General features: G+C 33.6%; 1 protein-coding gene across 7 annotated transcripts in view; it reads left to right on the top strand.

Moving 5' to 3' along the window:
• Positions 1-20716, top strand: part of CACNA2D1 (calcium voltage-gated channel auxiliary subunit alpha2delta 1) — a 476566-nt gene that overhangs the window by 420105 nt on the left and 35745 nt on the right. Inside the window, exons 19-26 of one of the 7 annotated variants that reach the window (XM_055300845.1) lie at positions 463-519; positions 4320-4376; positions 5297-5368; positions 8097-8158; positions 12103-12179; positions 13399-13419; positions 14080-14140; positions 19900-19997. In XM_055300845.1, coding sequence (XP_055156820.1) covers positions 463-519; positions 4320-4376; positions 5297-5368; positions 8097-8158; positions 12103-12179; positions 13399-13419; positions 14080-14140; positions 19900-19997 — 505 coding nt within the window. Of the gene's footprint in view, positions 1-462; positions 520-4304; positions 4377-5296; positions 5369-8096; positions 8159-12102; positions 12180-13398; positions 13420-14079; positions 14141-19899; positions 19998-20716 lie in introns of all 7 variants that reach the window. The other 6 variants (XM_055300844.1, XM_055300848.1, XM_055300847.1 and 3 more) reach the window with 6 other exon arrangements.

The raw sequence follows: 20716 nt of genomic DNA, 5'->3' as shown, positions 1-20716 counted from the left end.
TAAAATAAAATAAATGTATAGTATTAGGATTAAATTCTCTTTCAGTTCCAGAGATACAACATTGGGTAACACTTCAGAAAACAGAGGCACAAATTTTAAAGGTTTAATATTGACACTTTTCGGTACCCTGTAATATTTATATTTTAACACATTTGAATTATATAAATACTAAAATTTGCTGGGTTTTTTTAATCAATATAAAAGTTGTCTGAGGCAAACTACCTTTCACACTTCCCAAATATGTACTTATTTGGGGGGAAAAAAGGAAAATATGCAGTCATTTTGCTAACCATTTTTTTACTAGCATAAGTTTTCTTAGTCATTGCAAATATTTTTAAACTTTCATTTTATTTGTTGATTCATCACGAACACTATGATACCTGATTAAAATTTATTGTAGGATAGGAGCCTTACCTCTTTTGATACAGAGCATGATGAATTACCATCTTTCTGTTGCTTCAGCCTATTGGTGTAGGTATACCAACAATTAATTTAAGAAAAAGGAGACCCAATGTTCAGGTAACTGAATGAAATTGACAGTGCCTTCAAATTTGCTAAATCAGAGTTGAGATTAAGCTTTTCTTCCTAAAAGCATATGATTAATGCTGCCTTTCCTGACTTCAAGCTTCCAGAGCATGAGTTGGAGATGAGCATCATTTCTCAATAAACTACAGCAAAAATGTTATTAATGATGGCAGACGGTATGCATTTGCTAACTAAAGATTGCTAGTAAATTATGTAATGTCGTTAATCAGAACAATCATAATGAGATGGCTTCTAAAAATAAATTTGTTGTTAAATATTATGACATTAATGTCAAATCCATGTAGCCCTAACAATTGCTTGTGAAATTAACTTCTAAGTGGAGATATACAATTCTGATGTGATAGTTTCTATAAACCATAAAATTTAAGCCAAAATTTCTTTGAATTTCTAAAGTGTTTTTTGGGATTAGAGGTTAGAGAAATTTCCCTAAAGCTAATTAAACATGTCCAGAATTGCACATAAATGTGAATTTTTATTGCCTGACAAATTCATTTGCAAAATCTTTTCTGTCAACAAAATTTAAATGTTATTTTATATATGCATATTTCTGTATTCACACTAAAAATAATCAGCAGAAAGGATACTTCCTTCAGTTTAGTACAGTACAGTATGAGAATTTCAGAATTTCACAGGAAGTTAAGTATGAATTAATGTTTTCTATGTAAGGTTATCTTTGCTTTAGAAAAAGTTAGTGGCATTATAATGCAGAGGTTATATGATACTAAGAAGAGACTATTGAACTATAAATTAGCAAAACAGGATTCTAAGTTAGTTGTACTTATAGCTAATACTGTATCTTTGAGTAGTTCATTAAATCCCATTTTACTTTCTTAAATTGAAAAGCAGGAGAATTAAACTAAGAATTTATTTTTTACCCTATGTTGTATGTTCCCCCAGGAAAATAAATATGTATGTTGATCTCCGGCTCCATCTCCTGAAAACTCTGATTTAATATGACCAGGGATATGACCAAGTTAAGGAACAGTGTTTTAGGTTTTCCAGGTTGTTCTGAAGTGCAGGGCCACTGGATGCTGAAGCTTCAGTTTTCTTGTAGCTCTAGAATTCTCTGCAATCTGATCTCCATGTCTATCAGTCTTCATATCTTTTATGATTCCTATAGAGGTTAAAATTATGTTTATGTTATATCTTATTAAATTGTTTTACATTGCTCTCCATGCATGCTTCTTTTTCTGTATTATCTTCAGTATACTTTTTGCATTTTATATCTTTTAGTGAGTTTTCATTTTTATAGTACTTTCAAATATTGCATGTAAATATTATGGTATAATTTGAAAACAAACAACCTGAAAAATGGTTTATTTTTGTTTTCCTTCTAAGGAAACCTCAAATGGCAAACTGGTGACTACACAAGACATTTGAATTTTGGGAAATATTTTTTCAAATAGGCAGTAGTTTTCATAATACTATTAAGTATTTCCATTTAAAATTTGTATAAAAGCATTATCCCTATTGTTTTAGTTTTACAAAGGGTGTTATCTTTATATCAGCTGATATTAAAGTTTTACACATGAGAAATGTTAGATATTTAAAATTTCAAACAAAAGTGTTGGGATAGAATGGACTGGATTCCAGTTCTCAAGACTTGCTTGGTACTTTTTTTTTTATTTAGAGGGTTCTGCTTTTGAATTTTCTAATCACTGTGCCTGTGATCGGTCTTTTAAAAAATGGTCAGCCAGATTGCCATTTACAAAGTACAAGTTATGCATTGACATTTTGCTTTTATGATTTCATTTTCTTCTCTGTGTCTTTATATGTTGGATTGGGACATGATCTTCATATTGCCAATTCGTCCTGATAATGCCTCCTCCATGCATGCTGTTTGGGTCTGATCATGCTATGCATTATCCATTGCATGTAAGATAATATTCTTATATATGTTTATAGTTTATCATTTTGATTATCTTGACTTTGTTTTGCAGTGAGTGTGTTAAAATTTTAATGCTTTTATGGTGTTTGTGTGAAGATGATTTATTTCAGGGGACTTTAAAGAAGCAGTTCTGAATAATATTGTCCACTGTAGAGTATCCTTTTATTAGTGACTTCCTTGGTTTGGTTTTTTTAAATAAAGGATTTCAATTATTTTCGATATTGATTTTTATTTTCTCCTTATGAAATATGCTACATTTCAAATGAATATTTGCTTCTGAGGCAATATGTTGCTGTCCAAACAATGGTCAGTATTAACAGCTATTAAGCAATCTAATATTCCTCTTCCATATTCTAGAGACTTCTGATTCTAGATATCAGGCTCATGAGCAGTGAATATTTTTCTAATAGAAGTGCCAGTTACAGTTGAGATTATTTTTTCATTTGCCTTTAAGAATATCCATTCATCAAAACCCATGGGAATCATAAACTTTCATTATTTAAATGGTTATTCCTTAAGGAAAGGCATTTTTGTCATAATTATAAAATAAATACATGCCATATATAATCTCATTCAGTATTGGAAATAAGTGTTTAGTTTACATATATTTTTAATTATTGTTATTATTATGGGTAGTCAGTCCTCCTAAAACAGTGTTTAAAATAGTGATATTCTGGTTCATTTTGTGGTTTAAGCAAATTAAAAAAAAAATAGTGATAATCTGAACATATTTCGGGAAAGCCTATGAAGCTGAAATCATTAAAATTCTAGTGACCTTGCACTGATACAGCATAATTCATATTTATTACTTTTGTCCAATTAAATATCACATTTTGGTGGTATTTATTTTTAGTCAACTTTAAATCAATTTCTAAAATTACATAGTTGTAAAATTTTAGATGCATATTAAGATTTCATTATTATAATAAACTTTGATATTCTATGATGGCATGTCACATTACTTAGCAGTGTAATAAGAGAATCAATGTATTTGTTTATCAAATAATTCAATAAGTTCATTTTATAATTGAAAAAAATATTTAAATGTCATATGCAGTAAATTTGCCAGGTGGACAGTTTTATTTGATATATTTGTGTAAATAAAGAATCTACTTTATTTCACAGTTAATTTTACCTATTGCACACCAGCAAGAAGAAGCAATAAGAGATGTTAAAGCAAGAGACCATATGTAGTGAACCCAAGGGTTATTATTTTAGTTAGATTTTAATTATAATAGTTTATTCAAGTGCTTGTGACTTGATCACAAATTTTCTTATAAAAATTTACTGAATTTAACTTACGAAAATATAATGTCAAATTTTTGAGATTCAAATATCTGAAGCAAACTTGGCTTTTTATGCATCTTAAAATATGCTTAGAAGAGTGTTTTACTTAGCAGATTCATAGTTTATAAAAGATTTTCCCTCACATAATTTATTTTTCTAAAATATAAAGAATATGTATTATTTATATGTTGCCTTTGTTTAATTGCCAAATATGTTATCCATATGGCTTTATTTTGCTCTTTCCCCATCCTAATTAAAGTTGAGTGGATCTTCAGTTGTCATATTCCCACAGAACTTGTAGTTATAAATGTAGTATCTAACATAGCACTCTGAGACTGTCTTCAGTTGGTGGTACAGGTACATTCAAATTTTCCTGCTATACTTAAGGCTCAAATTCGTAGCCTATTTATTGTTACTTCAAAATATATGTATATGAAACCAGATACCTTTATATAGCTATTTAATATACCTTAGGTAAGTAACATTTATGGAATTGTTTACATGTGAATATATGTTAAATTATTTGTATACAGCATCATTTCATAATGTCAGATATGCTTAATTATTATTATTTTCTGTGTAGAACCCCAAATCTCAGGAGCCAGTAACTTTGGATTTCCTTGATGCAGAATTAGAGAATGACATTAAGGTGGAGGTGAGTGTACCCCTGAACAGTATTCTCAGGTAGGTGCTGAGGCTCATCCATTCCACAGTATTCGTTGAGCAGCTTCACTGTGCTAGCTTCTCTCCTAGGTACTATAATACACAGTGATGATTGTTGTTAAAATTTCGGGAACCTGGGCCCTCTCATCCAAATGGTCATATGAAAAGGAATCAATATTTTAAGTTGTGTGTGACATGAGTTTGTTTCTTCCATTCCCTAGGTAGAGATGTTTCAAGTATTTCAGTACAAATGTAATTTGTAAGAGATTAACTTCTCTCAACTGTGCAAAGGCCACTGTATTTCTTTTAAAATTTGTTACATTAATAAAATAAAATAAATAAAATTTGTTACATTGTGTTTTAATATACACTTGTTTTATACATTTTATACATTGACTCATTATAGAACAATATAATTTAATTATCATTATTACCCAAGGCCAAGGCATAGAGCTGGGATGTCTTAGGTGTTTAATGAATGTTGGTTACAAGTTATTTTGAAATGATAGAGCGGAATCATGTAATGTTGCACCAAGGTGGTCCTTGGACCCTCACGCTGCTGAGTGACTGTAATAATATTACTTACCTATCCTGTTAAGGCTCAGTTTCCCTTCCATCTGTTCCATAAAGTAATTGACCATTCTTTCATTAATTATATTTCAAAAATTAATGACTAGGTGAAGACAATTAAGGGGACCTTTGTTATTTTAAAATATGGAAATGACCATCATGTGGTAACTTTTAAAAGAATATTCCTAAAGGACAACTACAATTACTAGTACAACCACCCTATTTTTTTTTCAGTCTGTTCTAAAATAAGGTATAAACCTTGGAAACACCAGTACTTTCATAGTCATACTTTGGTAGTCAATTTAGTACTTGCAATAAAGTGATTCTTATATTTTCCCATAGATTCGAAATAAAATGATCGATGGAGAGAGTGGAGAAAAAACATTTCGAACTCTGGTTAAATCTCAAGATGAGGTAAGAATCAGGTCAGGCTTATTCTTATATAAAATGTAAAGATGAATAATGATATTGGTAGTTTGTCTTTCTCATTAAAGCAGTATTTAGAAAACAGTATCTCAAACACGTTTTTAAGACCTTTGAAGGATATTTTTTATCTTAACTCTTTAATTTCTGTAAAATGTTTTGCTTCAGGTTTCTTGATGTTTTACATTATTAATAGTATGTTCTTGAAAATTGTATTTTATGCCTCCATTTTTATCATAGAAAATAGAGCACCCGGGCAGCCCGGGTGGCTCAGCGGTTTAGCGCCGCCTTTGGCCTAGGGCCTGATCCTGGAGACCCGGGATCGAGTCCGATGTTGGGCTCCCTGCATGGAGCCTGCTTCTCCCTCTGCCTGTGTCTCTGCCTCTCTCTCTCTCTCTCTCTCTCTCTCTTTCTCTCTGTCTCTCATGAATAAATAAATAAAATCTTAAAAAAAAACCTTCATTTAAAAAAAAAAAAGAAAATAGAGCACCCAATTTATTATTTTTTTTAAATATTTATTTTTTTTTTCATGAGAGACACACAGAGAGAGAGAGAGACACAGGCAGAGGGAGAAGCAGGCTCCATGCAGGGAGCCCAATGTGGGACTCGATCCCAGGACCCCAGGATCACGACCTGAGCCAAAGGTAGACGCTCAACCACTGAGCCACCCAGGAGCCCCCAGAGCACCCAATTTAATGTTTTACCATGTTTTTTAAGGCCAGTTCAGTCATGCAAAATTGAAATATTTAATAGCTGTATGTGTTATGTGATTTGTGCATGCAGATGTTCTAATTGTTGAGTTTCATATATTGACTTGGGTTTTTAGTCATTTACCTTTTTTTTGGCTTATGTTCCTTCACTGTATATGCACTTTATGTCATAACTGCCTTGCATTTAAACCTGAAATAAAATCAAGAGGTAACACAACTATACCCATAAATCACTGGTATAAATATGTAGTAAACTTACATTGTTTTACATAGTTGCGGAAGAACTCTGCCTATGAGCAGTGTGTCTATCTATCGTCAGTCAAGTGTGGACTAAATACACAGACATTCATATATTTCAGTATTTGAAAAATACATAGAATCCAGAAGCTTTGGAGCCTGGAAATTTGTGTTCGTGGATAACTTATATCCTTTCCCTCAGTAACAGCCTCTTTAAATGTATACATTTCTTTTGAATTCCTCAGCAGGTCTTTCTCTAAGATGGACCTAGGATTCAAATAGGACCCATTCATTAGCACTTGGCGTTTCTCACTTTGATATCATTAGGGGTCCCCATTACCAGAGGACAGAAGGAGGTATATAACAATTGCAGGCATTGTTGAAACTTCAATTCTCTTTACTTAGACTTTAGCCATGCTCTTTACCCACTCGCTCCCTGAGGAAAGATGTAAATCATTCAACAGCTCTGTCAACTTTTCCATGTCATTCTGCCAAGAACTCTTTGACCTACACATTCTTTCCTCAACTTAGAAATTAATTTTGTTTGTATTTAGTCACATTGATGTTTTCTTCCTTCAATTTACTGTAAATTCCTCTAACCAATATCCACCTGTAGACTTCGCTTGTTAATAATATTGCAAGAAAACATTATCTTGCATGTTTATTTTCTTAATATGGTATACTATTTTTTAACTTACTGAATGACACCAATTTGCCTTTTTTTTATGGGTGGTATGAAATACATGAACATTGTTCCTTTTCATTTTTAAGAATTTTTCTAGTCCAGAAACCTCCTCACCAATCCCTGTTCTCCCTCTCTCTGTCCTCCACACATGTTGAGCAAACCAGAAGAATATTTGTTGCATAAGGCAACATATATGGTTGTTATAAAATGAATATGGCATCATACATTATCCTTAATCCTGTCAATTTTTTTAGAAGACTTAGGTATTTTTATTTCATCAATAGATTGTAGAAAATAGTATTTAGTCCAGGGGTCGATTAAATTAGACAATGATTGTAAAGTGGTTATTGTGATGCCTAAGACCAAGTAACATTTCAGTGAAAGTTATTCTTCTGATGATGATAATAAAGCTGGAGACAACTTAAAAAATATAAAGATGCATATATGTCATCACTGTACCTAATAGAAGAAAGAATGATTATTTCTTTACTATCATTTGTAGCGATATATAAAAGATTCTTTATCCATCAAGGTATTGAGCTTTGAGCTTCCTTCCCCTGGTGGATTTAGTTGTTTTTCTGACCTTCGGTGGTACTAAGTAATTAGTCTCTTATGATAAATGCCATAACAATGACGTAATAAGAATAGTAATATGCTAACCATACATTTGGATCTAGAAATGATGTGTTAACTTCTTGGTGTTACCAATTTCTCAAAACACATTCTAGTAAGGAAATATCTGAGGCTTAGCTAATATATCCTTCTATTGTATTATTAAAATTTATTTCTTAGAAAATAGTTTCAAAGTTTTAAGGTTAAAAATTCCACATGAATTACTAAGATTTTGTACTTGAAAGTCCTTAAAAGTTATGAGGCAGATACTTATTTATGTCCTAAAATTTTGCTTTACTTACACATACACACACATCCCCATAACAGAACAAGTAAATGTAGACTAGATCAGACATTTGTAAAGGAGGGTATTGAATGGCCACAGAATTTATAAATATATTTTGGTGTTCTGCTTTTCATATGAATTCACATAGATTTTATAAGGTGGTAACAACCATTCAAACTTTTTCTCTAGAGATACATTGACAAAGGCAACAGGACATACACATGGACTCCTGTGAATGGCACAGATTACAGGTAATTAATTAGATTTAAATGTGTATCGTATACAAAAGTATTCTGTTCAGTGTCTTTCACCAATTTCTAGTAGCAGTTTTTGCAGTAGATAAATATTAAGTCTCTGCATTTTCAGCAACTATTTTCACTGTAATTAAAAGTTATCTTTTCCAGTGTAAAAATGTATTAAAATTATAGCTCTAATTTTCAAAATGGAAAAAAGCTAGGAATATAAATTTTAGAAGTGAAGACGTGTGATATAAATTATTTTACAGGGGATCCCTGGATGGCTCAGCAGTTTAGTGCCTGCCTTTGGCCCAGGGCGTGATCCTGGAGTACCAGGATCGAGTCCCACATCAGGCTCCCTGCATGGAGCCTGCTTCTCCCTCTGCCTGTGTCTCTGCCTATCTCTCTATATATTTCTATCTCTCAATCTCTCATGAAAAAATAAATAAAATCTTTTTAAAAATAATATCATTTTACCTATTTATGTTAGTGATAATAAATGGTGACAAAATCCCCTAATAGTTTTTAGTTACCACTGATTTCCTCATTTAAATTGTTAGTTTATATCACTTATATTTAGGTGGAAAGTTAACTTAAAACTTGTTACATCGTACTATTATCTGATATAAATGCTCAGTTGATATAACTTTCCCCCATGAATGGCAAGTCTGTAACATCCTGGTCATTCCAAAGGAGAGGGCCTTAGAAAGCTGGACAGACTAATAATACCCTATAGTGCCTTGAAAGTTCTCCATTCTTCACTTGCCAAGCATCCCCTTCACTTTCTTGGTCTAACTCTTCTTGGAGGTCATGGCTTGTCCAGTGGTCCTACTTCCTCATGCTCTTAATGCTGAGGTTGATAGAAATATTTCCTTCCTTTTTTCTTTTTAAAGATTTTATTTGTTTATTCATGGGAGACAGAGAGAGAGAGAGAGGCAGAGACACAGGCAGAGGGAGAAGCAGGCTGCATGCCGGGAGCCCGATGTGGGACTTGATCCTGGGACTCCAGGATCACACCCTGGGCTGAAAGCAGACGCTAAACTGCTGAGCCACCAGGGCTGCCCAGAATATTTCCTTCTTGTTACTCATTTTGTCTTCCTCTTCCCTAAAATCCTCATCTCTGAATCTTTTGTCATCTTCCTCTCATTCCTAAGATTTCAATTCCTGGCTCACTGCCAATCACTCGTACATTTACATAGACCACTGTGTCTCATAATATTTTTGATGTACCCACATTTATATAAAACAGAACACAAATTATTTACTAAATCAACTTAAAAAAAGATTTTAAAAATTCAAGCTTAAAATTTTTTATTAGCTTTCAGAGACATGGACTTTGCCAAATTGCTGAAAATTTTTCTAAATGCTTATTCTCAAATTTCTCTACTTAACTGGTCCTGAGCTGATAATCGAGAGCTTGCAAATGTGGTTCTGAGTTTATATCCTCTTCACTATGTGGGAATAGTGCTTCCTGCCTTTTTTCTTAGATGAACAAATTGTAAATTAGAAAAACTGGATCCTTTTAACCTTAACAATGAGTCAACAATAATGGCAGTCATAACTTTTAAATTGTCATTATACCTTGCTTAAATATGTCTGTAAAAGTCTCACAAATGTCCTCTACATTGGACTTACAACTTCGGGCCAGATTCAGTCTGTTTTCACTATAGCACTTCCCTGAATCACTGTATAAATAAATTCACAATTAAAAAAATAGTTGAACTATGTCATAGAAGGAGAAGAAAGAAATGGCATGTTTTGATTTAATGAACAAAGTATCCAGTTTCATTTAGTGACTTCTGTCTTCTTAAGCCTTGATGTAAATTCAGGTATCACAGTTGAATTATAGTAATTAATTATATTAATAGACTGCTCTTTTTTCATAAAGAATTTAGTTTTATAGAGTCATGATTGAGTTGAAAAGTATGTTATATTCCATTTAAGTAAGTCAACCATGTTTATGTGAGTCACAAAAACATCGCATGGGCTCTCGCATCCACCTGGTGGCCACTGGCTTTATTAGGCTTTAATCCCTGGGAGAAAATAAAGCAGCTTCGGTCTGTTGGTTTTATATGGAGAGAGACAGCAAACACTGCATATGACAACATCATCAACTCAAAATGTTGGTAAAGATTTTATCTGCTATAAGTTGAAGAAATAACCATTGCCTTGAGATGGAAGTAAATCAAGTGTGACTGTATTTTTCTATAAAATGAAGTGTAGCTCTTAATAACAACCTGAGACATGCAGGCCAATAAAATGTATATTTGATATGTCAATTTTAAAACTTCTCTTGTGTTCCTCATGAGTTCCAACACTATTTTTATGGTACGTGAGATGTAACCCAAGCTTGGAGAGTGACACTGTAGCAGCCACATGATATAACGTTATCGGTTTTAATTAGAAGTTTCTCTTAGCAATAAATGCTGATGGAGCAATAAAAATGTCCTAATTTCCCTTGAGAGGAATTTGTGGGAGACAATCTTCAAATGCTCAGTAATTCTACTCTACATTTTATAAATGGCAAGCGAATCACGAAAGGTCATCTTGCTTTCAGACTAATTGCACTGCTTATTTTAATTTCCATCTCTGCCTCCACTTAAAGGAAGTTACCTATAAAATGAACGGAGATATTTTCATTAAATCTATATAACATTTTATTTCTCTGACCTTTTCTCATAAGGACAGTCTATGAATTAATGAAGGAGAAAGATTTGGGAATTGGAAGTACAAGCATCCACTCATTTTGCTATCTTGACTGAATAATTAAGTTGTAGGCGATAAACCCTTGCTTTTTTTCCCATTTTGTAGAGTGAATTTTTAACATATATGGTCATAAGAAGGAAAACCTGAAATTTTATATTTTGCCCTGCTCTGTATTGGCCATAAAAAAAAAATAGAGAATGAGAATCTAGTTTGGGCATTCTTCTCAAAGCCTGGGAAACAGGAAACAAGTAATTTAAAAGAAGATCTAGAAATATGCCGAAATACTCAGAAGCCTAGAAATGCACACCTTTTCCTGTGCATTGTTGGATTTTGGATTAAATATTAGAAATGAGTGTAAATGACTCAGTAGGTCACATTAATCGAATGTTGCTCTTTGAAAATACTCAGTTCGCTGGGCATCTTCTACCCCCATTTTTGGTACCCACTCGTTCATAAGTTTCCTTTGGTATTAAAGCAGAGCCAAGGTCATTCAGAGCTGTGACTGTGGCTACAGAATAGTTAAGTCCTACACGCGTATATTAGCCATTTCCAGGGTGCAAGAATTACACATATGTAGTTGTGTTCTTTCAAACTGCCTAATAGTCAAATATTCTGACCGCTTTATGCTCTAAGAACCAAGAGGATGAGCAAGTAGTCTTTCTTCCTGCTATAAAGGCATCTGAATTTTCTTACCAACAGACATCAGGGAATTTTCCTCAAGAGTCTTAAAATAGGGGGTATTTAACCCCTTCAGGGAGTATATTTCAGATAATCTTACAAATTGTGTAGTAGAAAGGACAATACTTAATGTAATTTTTAAATAGCGTACATTTGCTGTAGAGCACCTTAACGTGATGTATAATTCAGGAAGGAGGGTATCCAGTTAGTATATTATTTATTTTCTCTAAACGTAACCCTGATACTCTGTATCTTTTTCAACACTCAGAGTATTTTCAGTACACTTTTCTGGAAATACAGTATACATGGCACTTCTTTCTCAGCTAATTCATGGGCACATTCGGTAGCTTATTTTCCTTGTGTCTCTTCTGATTCCCGACAATGTAGAGAACGGAGGACTCTGGATGGCGAGACTCAATAAAGTACTCTATTTGCTAAATGCATTTTCCTGTCATAGTAATATGTCTCTTTTTTCCCATGAGGAAGATCTTTGGATTTTCCATTAACTGGATGTGTCTTTTTTTTTTTTTTTAAGTTGTTTGTTTGTGTTTATGCTTCTCTTGTTTCTATTGCAGTTTGGCCTTGGTATTACCAACCTACAGTTTTTACTATATAAAAGCCAAAATAGAAGAGACAATAACTCAGGCCAGATGTAAGTACTATGAAAGCGACCCCAGAGTCTATTTATCTCTCAGTACCAGCTGTATAAATTTGTCTAGATATTAGAATGCCCAAGGCCTATACATTTTAGTAGGTGTTACTACCAAATCTACAGCAATGATTCTAACCCATTCCAAACATGCAAGGAACAAGAAATATTCTACGTGGATAGAATATGAGCAGGTACCCAGTCTCACTGGCATCCCCACCACCTTACCCTGCCTTGCTTTGTGCTCATAGAATCATTGCAGTGCTTTGTCCTCTGTTGCTGTCATTTTAAGGGTCTGCTAGCTGGTGCAAAATGTTTCACATGGTCTCTACTCATGGCACTGTGCTAATAAGGCTTTATATTTTTTTTTTTTTTGCATTTCGCAAGAATAATATTGTGCTCCACATCTACTCTGTTTGAATAAATTAAATTGCATTGATTGTTGGCTTTGGTCTGGCAATTACCTTCCTTCTCATAATCCAAATTAATAATGTCTTCAGTAACTCAAATGGATTATTTTTTTAAAGCATCTTTTGGAATGTGGAGTAATTATTAACATAAGTGCATATTTTAAGTCATTATTAATCTGTTTTGGGTGACTGGATTTACTAAAGTAAAATGACCATCATATCTTTTGTACATCAGTTACTACTAACAACCTAAATTATGTTAGGAAGTAAAAAAAAAAAAATTGCGTGTCTGTATGTGTATATATGCCTTTTACATCTGACTTTAACTGCAGTTTCTTTCATTCGCCTGTCAGTTGTAATCCTCGTTATGCTAAATTTATACTTTTATATTTACACTTTCACTTGATAGATATGATGGTCTTTTTAACAACCAGCAACTTTGCATGAGCTAGTTCTTCACATGATAAATGAGGGGATGATGACTAGTTGGTCTTTGATGGTTGGTAAATGCTTCTGAATATAGGCTAACATCGTCGCCATTGCACCTGCGTTAAACACTTTGCAAAATAGACCCTTGAAATCACCACAGTACAGAGAAGATGTTCTAGTAGTAAGTGATAGGACATACCTTCCAGTCTTCAGAAAGATGTCTTTTTTTTTCCAGAGTACAGCTGTACATAAATAAACCTTTGATCTATGCACAATATTTTTATTCAAGAAAGTCATTGAATAAAATATTGTTTGTGACCCCCTTTGCTTTACCCTGTTTTTTTTTTGTTTCCCTGCTTTCTCTTTCTGATGGATTTTCACAGCCAAAAAGGGCAAAATGAAGGGCAAGTATTTTCTTGTTGCTCAATTTCTTTGTTTAGTACACTTGACATTTCCACTGATATTTCCATTCCTATTGGATATTATCCTCTGTGCTTCTCATCTGCTAGATTTTCCTCCATGATCACTCAAACCTTAGCAGCAATAAGGGGGGAAGAAGATGCTTGTGTTTTCATGTGCAGTCTATTTCACATTTAGGTTTTCTCTGAGGCTTAAAAACTTGGGTGTTTTTATCCTTCCACTTACTAATTCATACCTAAAATGAAAAATGTTACTAATTCACTAAAGGCATCGATGGGTTTATTGAAATCATGTTTCTTTACCGTAATGATAAAAATTTTGTGTTGAGATGTTCAGTGAACTCTGATGTAACATTGATAGAGAGATCCCTTGGTTATGGCAGGGCTAGTAAATGGGACATTTAGAACACAACATTTTTCTGATAGAACTGGTGTAATTTGTGTTATGAAATTAAAATGGATTTTATAATCTTAGTATGCAGTGTTAAGGACCTTTATATTTATTGATATATTTCAATTTAGGATATAAACACTCTTTTTATTTTTTTCTTACTAGGTTATCATTCTAATGCCTTCATATTGTCCTAGAAGCCGAGGATGCATACTCTGGATGGCTTATCTAATCCTGTAACATTATCTTTGCAGATTCGGAAACACTGAAACCAGATAATTTTGACGAATCTGGCTATACGTTCATAGCACCAAGGTTGGTTTTGTTTTATTTTACTTTTTTTTATTGCTTGTATGGATAGGTGAGCCTTCAGGAACAGTTCTGAGTTAATCCCTCTGCCAAATTATGGAACCAAAGGGAGCAATAATTTTAAAACCATAACTGTCCTCTATTCATGCACTCAACTCAGTAAGGAACTACCCTATGCCAAGCAATGTTCCGACTCAGGGATACAATAGTGAATAAGACAGATGTAGACTTTGCTCTTAGTGGAAATACCAGTGTATCCATCAATAGTGAAGAACTGGGTCTTCGCATATGTGAGTACACATGAACACTCTGTATGTAGGTGTGTATATATACACATACACACGGTTGGCTCTACTGAGATCCACAGATAGCTGTGTAGGTATACACATAAGGCTAGAATGTCTTAGGTTATGATTGATGTTTAATGCTCTAACAACATTCTGGGAAAGCATTTTAATACAGTGACATTTTCTCACATAATTTTTTGAGATTAATGTTCTTTTTTCTCTTCCCTTATTGTATTTCTCATACAATTCCTCTTTTCTAACCCTAAAATACACCTTTATCCCTACCTCTGCTTTCATGTGATTGATAATAATTTGAGTGTTCTTTTTTTCTTAGTTCTTTTAAAATTGTTTGAATTTTTATTTTAAATTACAGTTAACATGCTGTGTAGTATTATGTTCAGGTGTACAATATAGTGATTCAGCATTTCCATACAACACCTGGTGCCCTCCTTAATCCCCATCACCGATTTCACCCATCCCCCCCACCTCCCCTCTGGGGATCATCATTTTGTTTTCTGTAGTTCAGACTGTTTCTTGGTTTGCCTCTCTCACTCTTTATTTTTCCCTTTGTTTTTTAAATTCCACGTGTGCATGAAATTGTACAGTATTTGTCTTTATCCAATAGACTTATTTTGCCTAACATAATACACTGTACCTCCATCTATGTCGTTGCAAATGGCAAGATTTCATTCTGTTTCATGGCTGAGGAATATTCTATTGTGCATAGTATACACCGCATCTTCTTTATCCATTCATCAGTTGATGAACGCGGGGGCTGTTTTTGTCATTTGACTATTGTGGACAATGCTGCGGTAAAGATCGAGGTGCATGTATCACTTTAGTATTAGTATTTTTGTGTACTTTGAGTAAATACCTAGTAGTGAGATTGCTGGATTGTAAGGTAGCTGTATCTTTAACTAACTTCTTGAGGAACCTCCACACTGTTTTCCCGAGTGGCTGCACCAGTCTGCATGCCCACACCTTTCTCCACATCCTTGCCAACACCTGTTGTTTGTTGTTGATGGTAGCACTTGCCCTGGTGTGAGGTGATGAATCATTGGAATTTTGACGTTCATTTTTCAGTTAAGTGAAGTTGAGCATCTTTTCAGACAGTTGGCCATCTGTATGTCTTTTTTGGAAAAATGTCTACTCATGTCTTCTGCCCATTTTTTCATTGGACTATTCATTTTTGGGTATTAAGTTTTATCTTTATCTATTTTGGATACTAACCTTTTATCAGATATGCCATTTGTAGATATCTTCTCCCATTCTCTAGGTTGCCTCTTAGGTTTGTTGAGTGTTTCTTTCTTTTCCTTTCTTGCAGAAGCTTTTTATTTTGATGAAATCCCAGTAGTTTATTTTTTGTTTCCCTTGCCTCAGGAGATATGGTTTCAAGTCTCACATTTAGGTCTTTTAATCATTTTGAATTTATTGTTGTATCTACTATAAGAAAGTGGTCCAGTTTCATTCTTTTGCACATTGTTGTCCAGTTTTCCAACACCATTCATTGAAGAGACTTTTTCCGATTGGATATTCTTTCTTGCTCTGTCAAAGATTGTCTATATAGTCATGCATTCATTTCTGGGTTTTCTGTTCTGTTCTCTTGATCCTTATGCCTCTTCTTGTGCCAGTACTGCACTGTTTTGATTATATTCTAATGTCTTCGTATTGTGATAAAAACCCAGGATGCATACGCCGGCTTATCTAATCCTGTAGCATTCATGTTTATGGAAAACTGACAGGAATATCTTTTAAACATGATTCAAATCAGTGTCTACTAAGCATTTGTCTTTCCTCTCTTTCGTTTATAACTTTCAACCAACCACCAAGTCTTGCCAGATACAATGTACTTTACGAGTATCAAGTTTATCTGCCAAACTCTGCTGTTTGCTCTCATCCAGGTCAGTGCTTTCTCTGACCTAAGCTATGATAGCTGCCTCCTACTTGATGTCCCTACCTCTCCAAATGCCCCTTTACTTCCCAGTCTGGTCTCATTTCTGTAACTGGAGAGAGTTTCTGGAATTCAATAAAATTGCGTTTCTCATCTGCTAAATATGAACCGATAGTTCCATAGTGTCTTGTGACAATCTGTATCTTATATCATCACTTTCAATCGCTCTGTTACTAGATCCCAGTTTACAGTGTGGTCCTTATACTCTAAATCCGGGGCCAGCAAATTACAGCCTGCAGACTGCCTGTTTTATACAAAGTTTTATTAGAACACAGCCATACTTGTTTGGTGATGTATTGTCTGTGGCTGCTTTTACTACAAAGGCAGAGTTGATTAGTTGTGGCCTAGACCTGTGGCCTGTAGAGTCTGAATTATTTATTATCTGGCCCTTCTACAAAAAGTTTGCCAACCTCTGCTCTGAATTCCAAACAACTAAATTTCTCTCAGTTTCTATGTGTGTTGGGGTTTTGTTTTTTTTTCCCCTTCTAGCTCTTTCGATCCACTGATTTTCTCTTCTATTATGGACTGTACTCAGACACACCCCACCCTTCCCAAATCCCAACTTCAAAGCTCCTTGATCTAGGAATTTCCTTCTCATTTTCACTGGATTAGACATTCTTGCTGACTGCTTCATAGAATACTCTATTTCCTTTACTAGAGCACTGGCCCATTTTAGGTCATTTACTTTCCTCAGCAAAGCCACAACTCTATTTGACTTACATTCAATACAACATCCCATCCATTGCCTGGCACATAATAGGTGCCGAATAAATACATATGGTGTCTGTAGAATCTATAAATACGTAAAGAATATTTTGAAAACCGTTATTAAAAATACCTAAAATCTTACCACTTTTTCCAGCATAAGTAACTGAGCATCTTCAAACTGCTAAAAGCAGTTTTACCTAGAAAAGAATATTAGAGACAGAACAATATCCACAGAATATTAACTTACACATTCATTAACAGTATAAGAAGAGATTGAAATTAGATGTGCTATAATGATAAGACTCTCCTTTCATCTCAGATCCGTGTTTTTTTTTTTTCTCTAGGCAACTTCTTCACTCATCTATCCCAATTATTGAATAGCAGACCACACAGACTGGCTTTCTGAGCTTTACTGTTAGTCAGTGTGGAAAATATGGTTGAAGTCCCAGTACTCACAGAGAGGATAAATGTAACTTCCAGTTCCCAATTTGTAAGCAATGACTGTTCATTTCATCAAGGATTAACCTATGAACCATTTTCATGGTCTGACTGCAAGAGTAGAATTTCCTCTGTGTTTAGGGAAGGAGTAAATTCTAGAGGAGAAATGTGATAGCTTGTGAGACAAACCAATGAATGTCCATCTCAACTAACGTGTTAAAACTTTTACATGAAAAAAAAACTTTTACATGAATAATTATTAACTGTGCAAGCAAATGCTATAGTAAATTAATAGTATTATCCCATTTGACAGATTGGGAAATTTCCTTGCTATTTCAAGATCAAAGTGTGTACATTGATTATCAAATGCTAATCGATCTCAGAAGAACACCCAGCACGTCTGAGTAAAATATAAATGCACAGAGCATTGTTTTTACCTGTTCATCAAAGGGATGAAAAGCCTAAAACATAATAATTTTTTCTTGCTCATGAATCAGAAAGGCATTTCAAAGATGAGTTAGATTGAGAAAGGAAGAACAGTATGTGTGATAGCATCTAATTAAATACTAATTATGGGAAGAAGTCCATTTGAGGTCTGTCAATAATGATTGAGTGAAAATCATGCCGCCTTTCTAAACCCTGCCTCCAAACTAAAATTTTCCATAAACTGAGAAGTTTTATGTTGTTTTTTTTTGGGGGGGGGTGTTTTGAAGTTCTGATATTCTCTTTACTCTCTGAGGCTGTTTAGCTGATGGTCTGCATCTGAAAATGTTCACTACATAATTGCACTTCTGTCTTCAGTATTTGATTATCCTATCTGTTGAATTAACCTAGGTAATGACAACCTTATATTTGTTTTTTTTTTTTTATTTTTTATTTCCAAAATACTTAGGATAGCATTTCTCAAAGTAGGGATCTCAAACCCTGTGGGTTCCAGAGGCTCTTTTCAGGGAACCCACCAGGTCAAAGCTATTTTCCTAATAGTGGTAATTATTGGTCTTTTCTCCATGTCGACATTGGAAGACAGTAGAAAAGCTGTGAGGAGCTGATACCTTAGCAGGACTCCAGGCAGTGAAGCTCCTGGTCACTGTTGTAATCTTTCTGGCTGGGGGTGGGGTGGGGAGCCGGTCTCACTTTAAAATATCCTTGATGGAAGCAGTAAAAATTACTGGTTTTATGGAAGCTTTACCCTTGAGTACATGTCTTTTAATATTCAGTGGGAAGAAAATGGGAATGGTGCTGCATACCAGAGTAACTTGGCTGTCTCAAAGTAAAGCACTTGTGTGATTGAATTTCAAGTTGAAATAGGTGCTCTTCACCCTTTTTTCATGAAATATAATTTTACTTGACAGAATGACTTAGGTATGTGATAAACATTTTCTCAATAATCAAGTGAGACTTTTACTTTGAAGAGAACAGTAGAGTATGTATGTGTTGCTTGTGACAAAATTTGTCCTTTAAAAAAAAAAAAAGAATTTGGGGGGATTTGAATTTACTGCTTCCTAGTAGTTACCTGGCTAGACTGGTGATGTTATTAACGAATGTAATTTTTAAGTTTTAAAATGAAACGTGTCAGATCTGCAAATTTTCCAAATAACCAATTCATAATGTTACAAAATCAGATTCATTTAAGTGCACTGAATTTTAATATAACAGTACAAAAGGTGTTTCAGATTCCATATTGTAAGTAACTACCGACAAATTACTAGTAATCAAATTTTCATGTGTTACTTAAAAAAAAAAAAACATCTGAGAAGTATATAAAATAATTGTCTTTTCCAGCTATGTATCTTTAGGGAGAATACATTTTTCTCATGTGCCCAAATAGAATCTTGCAATTGATTAAATGCAGAGGTTTTCTAATGAGTCAGGAATTAAAGATATTTGCAAATAGGTAAATCAATGCCACATTTTTCACTAAGTTTTTTTTTAAAACATGGTAATTTCTCATTAATAAATGTTAACATAGAATGGGTTTATTCTTGATATTTAATATTTCAAATTTTCTGTTCATTTTTATATGAAAACTCCAAATACGTAACATACAGTGACAATAGTGTATTAAGAACAACAAAAGCTAACATTTGTTAAGCACCGGTTGTCCAGAGGACAAGTGCTGAATGTATATTATCCGCACCACTCACCCCTTATTGTCAAAGTATTATTCGATGATAGGAGGAAATAGAAATAACAAGAAAATCAAAGCTTGCAAAGTCCCAGAGGTAGTTAAGAGAAAATGTTTTCAGTTCCTTTGAGGAAGTGAAAACATTTATTATTTTAAATAATAAATGAAATAAAATGAAAATACAAATAAAATAATGAAAGCTCATTCTTTTAAAGGTGTGATTTTTATAGCTAATATCTTAAATATTTTTTTTCAGAGATTACTGCAATGACCTTAAAATATCAGATAACAATACTGAATTTCTTTTAAATTTCAATGAGTTTATTGATAGAAAAACTCCAAACAACCCATCCTGTAAGTATATACCAATTTGCTGTAACTGTTGAGTGTCACTCTAATCGTATCCAAAGTAGTCAACTCTTGGTTAATATTAGTGCATTGGTATGCTGGTTATTTATTTACTTTGTGAGTTTTTAGTATAACTTAAGTTGGGCTTTTATATATGAAAGAATTTTTATTTCATCCTGAAAGCCAGGTGATAGATACCTACTAGTGTTTAAATGTAAATAGGACATCCTTACCTTGGCTCCTTTCAAATTTAAGAAACTTAATTTTAATAATATGAAGGTTTTTCATTTTATTGTTCTTGCTATATAGAGGAAAACACTACAACACATTTTTTTATTTATCTCTATCCAGTTTATATAAACAGTTTTAAAATGAAGAGAATAAAAACAAGGTATATATAAAAATATGTCACTTAGGGTTTTTTTTATCCTGACATTCTGTTTTGATCAGTTGACTTTATAGTTTATGCATCTGTAATTTTTCATTTTATGAAGTAAAACAAGTGGGAGCAAATAAAAATTTTAATAATTAGACTTTAACCAGTACATTTGTCTTTCGGAGAGATTTATACCATTCATATTATGAAGCTTCATAGAGATTAACAGATGCTTGGCTTTTAAAATGTTTAAAAATCTTAACTGTGTTTTGTTCCTGAAAATATTCTATAACAGAACTACCAGGGGTGCCCAGGTGGCTCAGTTAGTTAAGCATCTACCTTCGCCTCA

This window comes from Nyctereutes procyonoides, unplaced genomic scaffold, assembly GCF_905146905.1.
Source record: "Nyctereutes procyonoides isolate TBG_1078 unplaced genomic scaffold, NYPRO_anot_genome, whole genome shotgun sequence".
Classification (NCBI taxonomy): Eukaryota; Metazoa; Chordata; class Mammalia; order Carnivora; family Canidae; genus Nyctereutes; species Nyctereutes procyonoides.
Note: the sequence above shows the minus strand (reverse complement) of the source record. Positions and strands in the feature narration are given on the sequence as shown.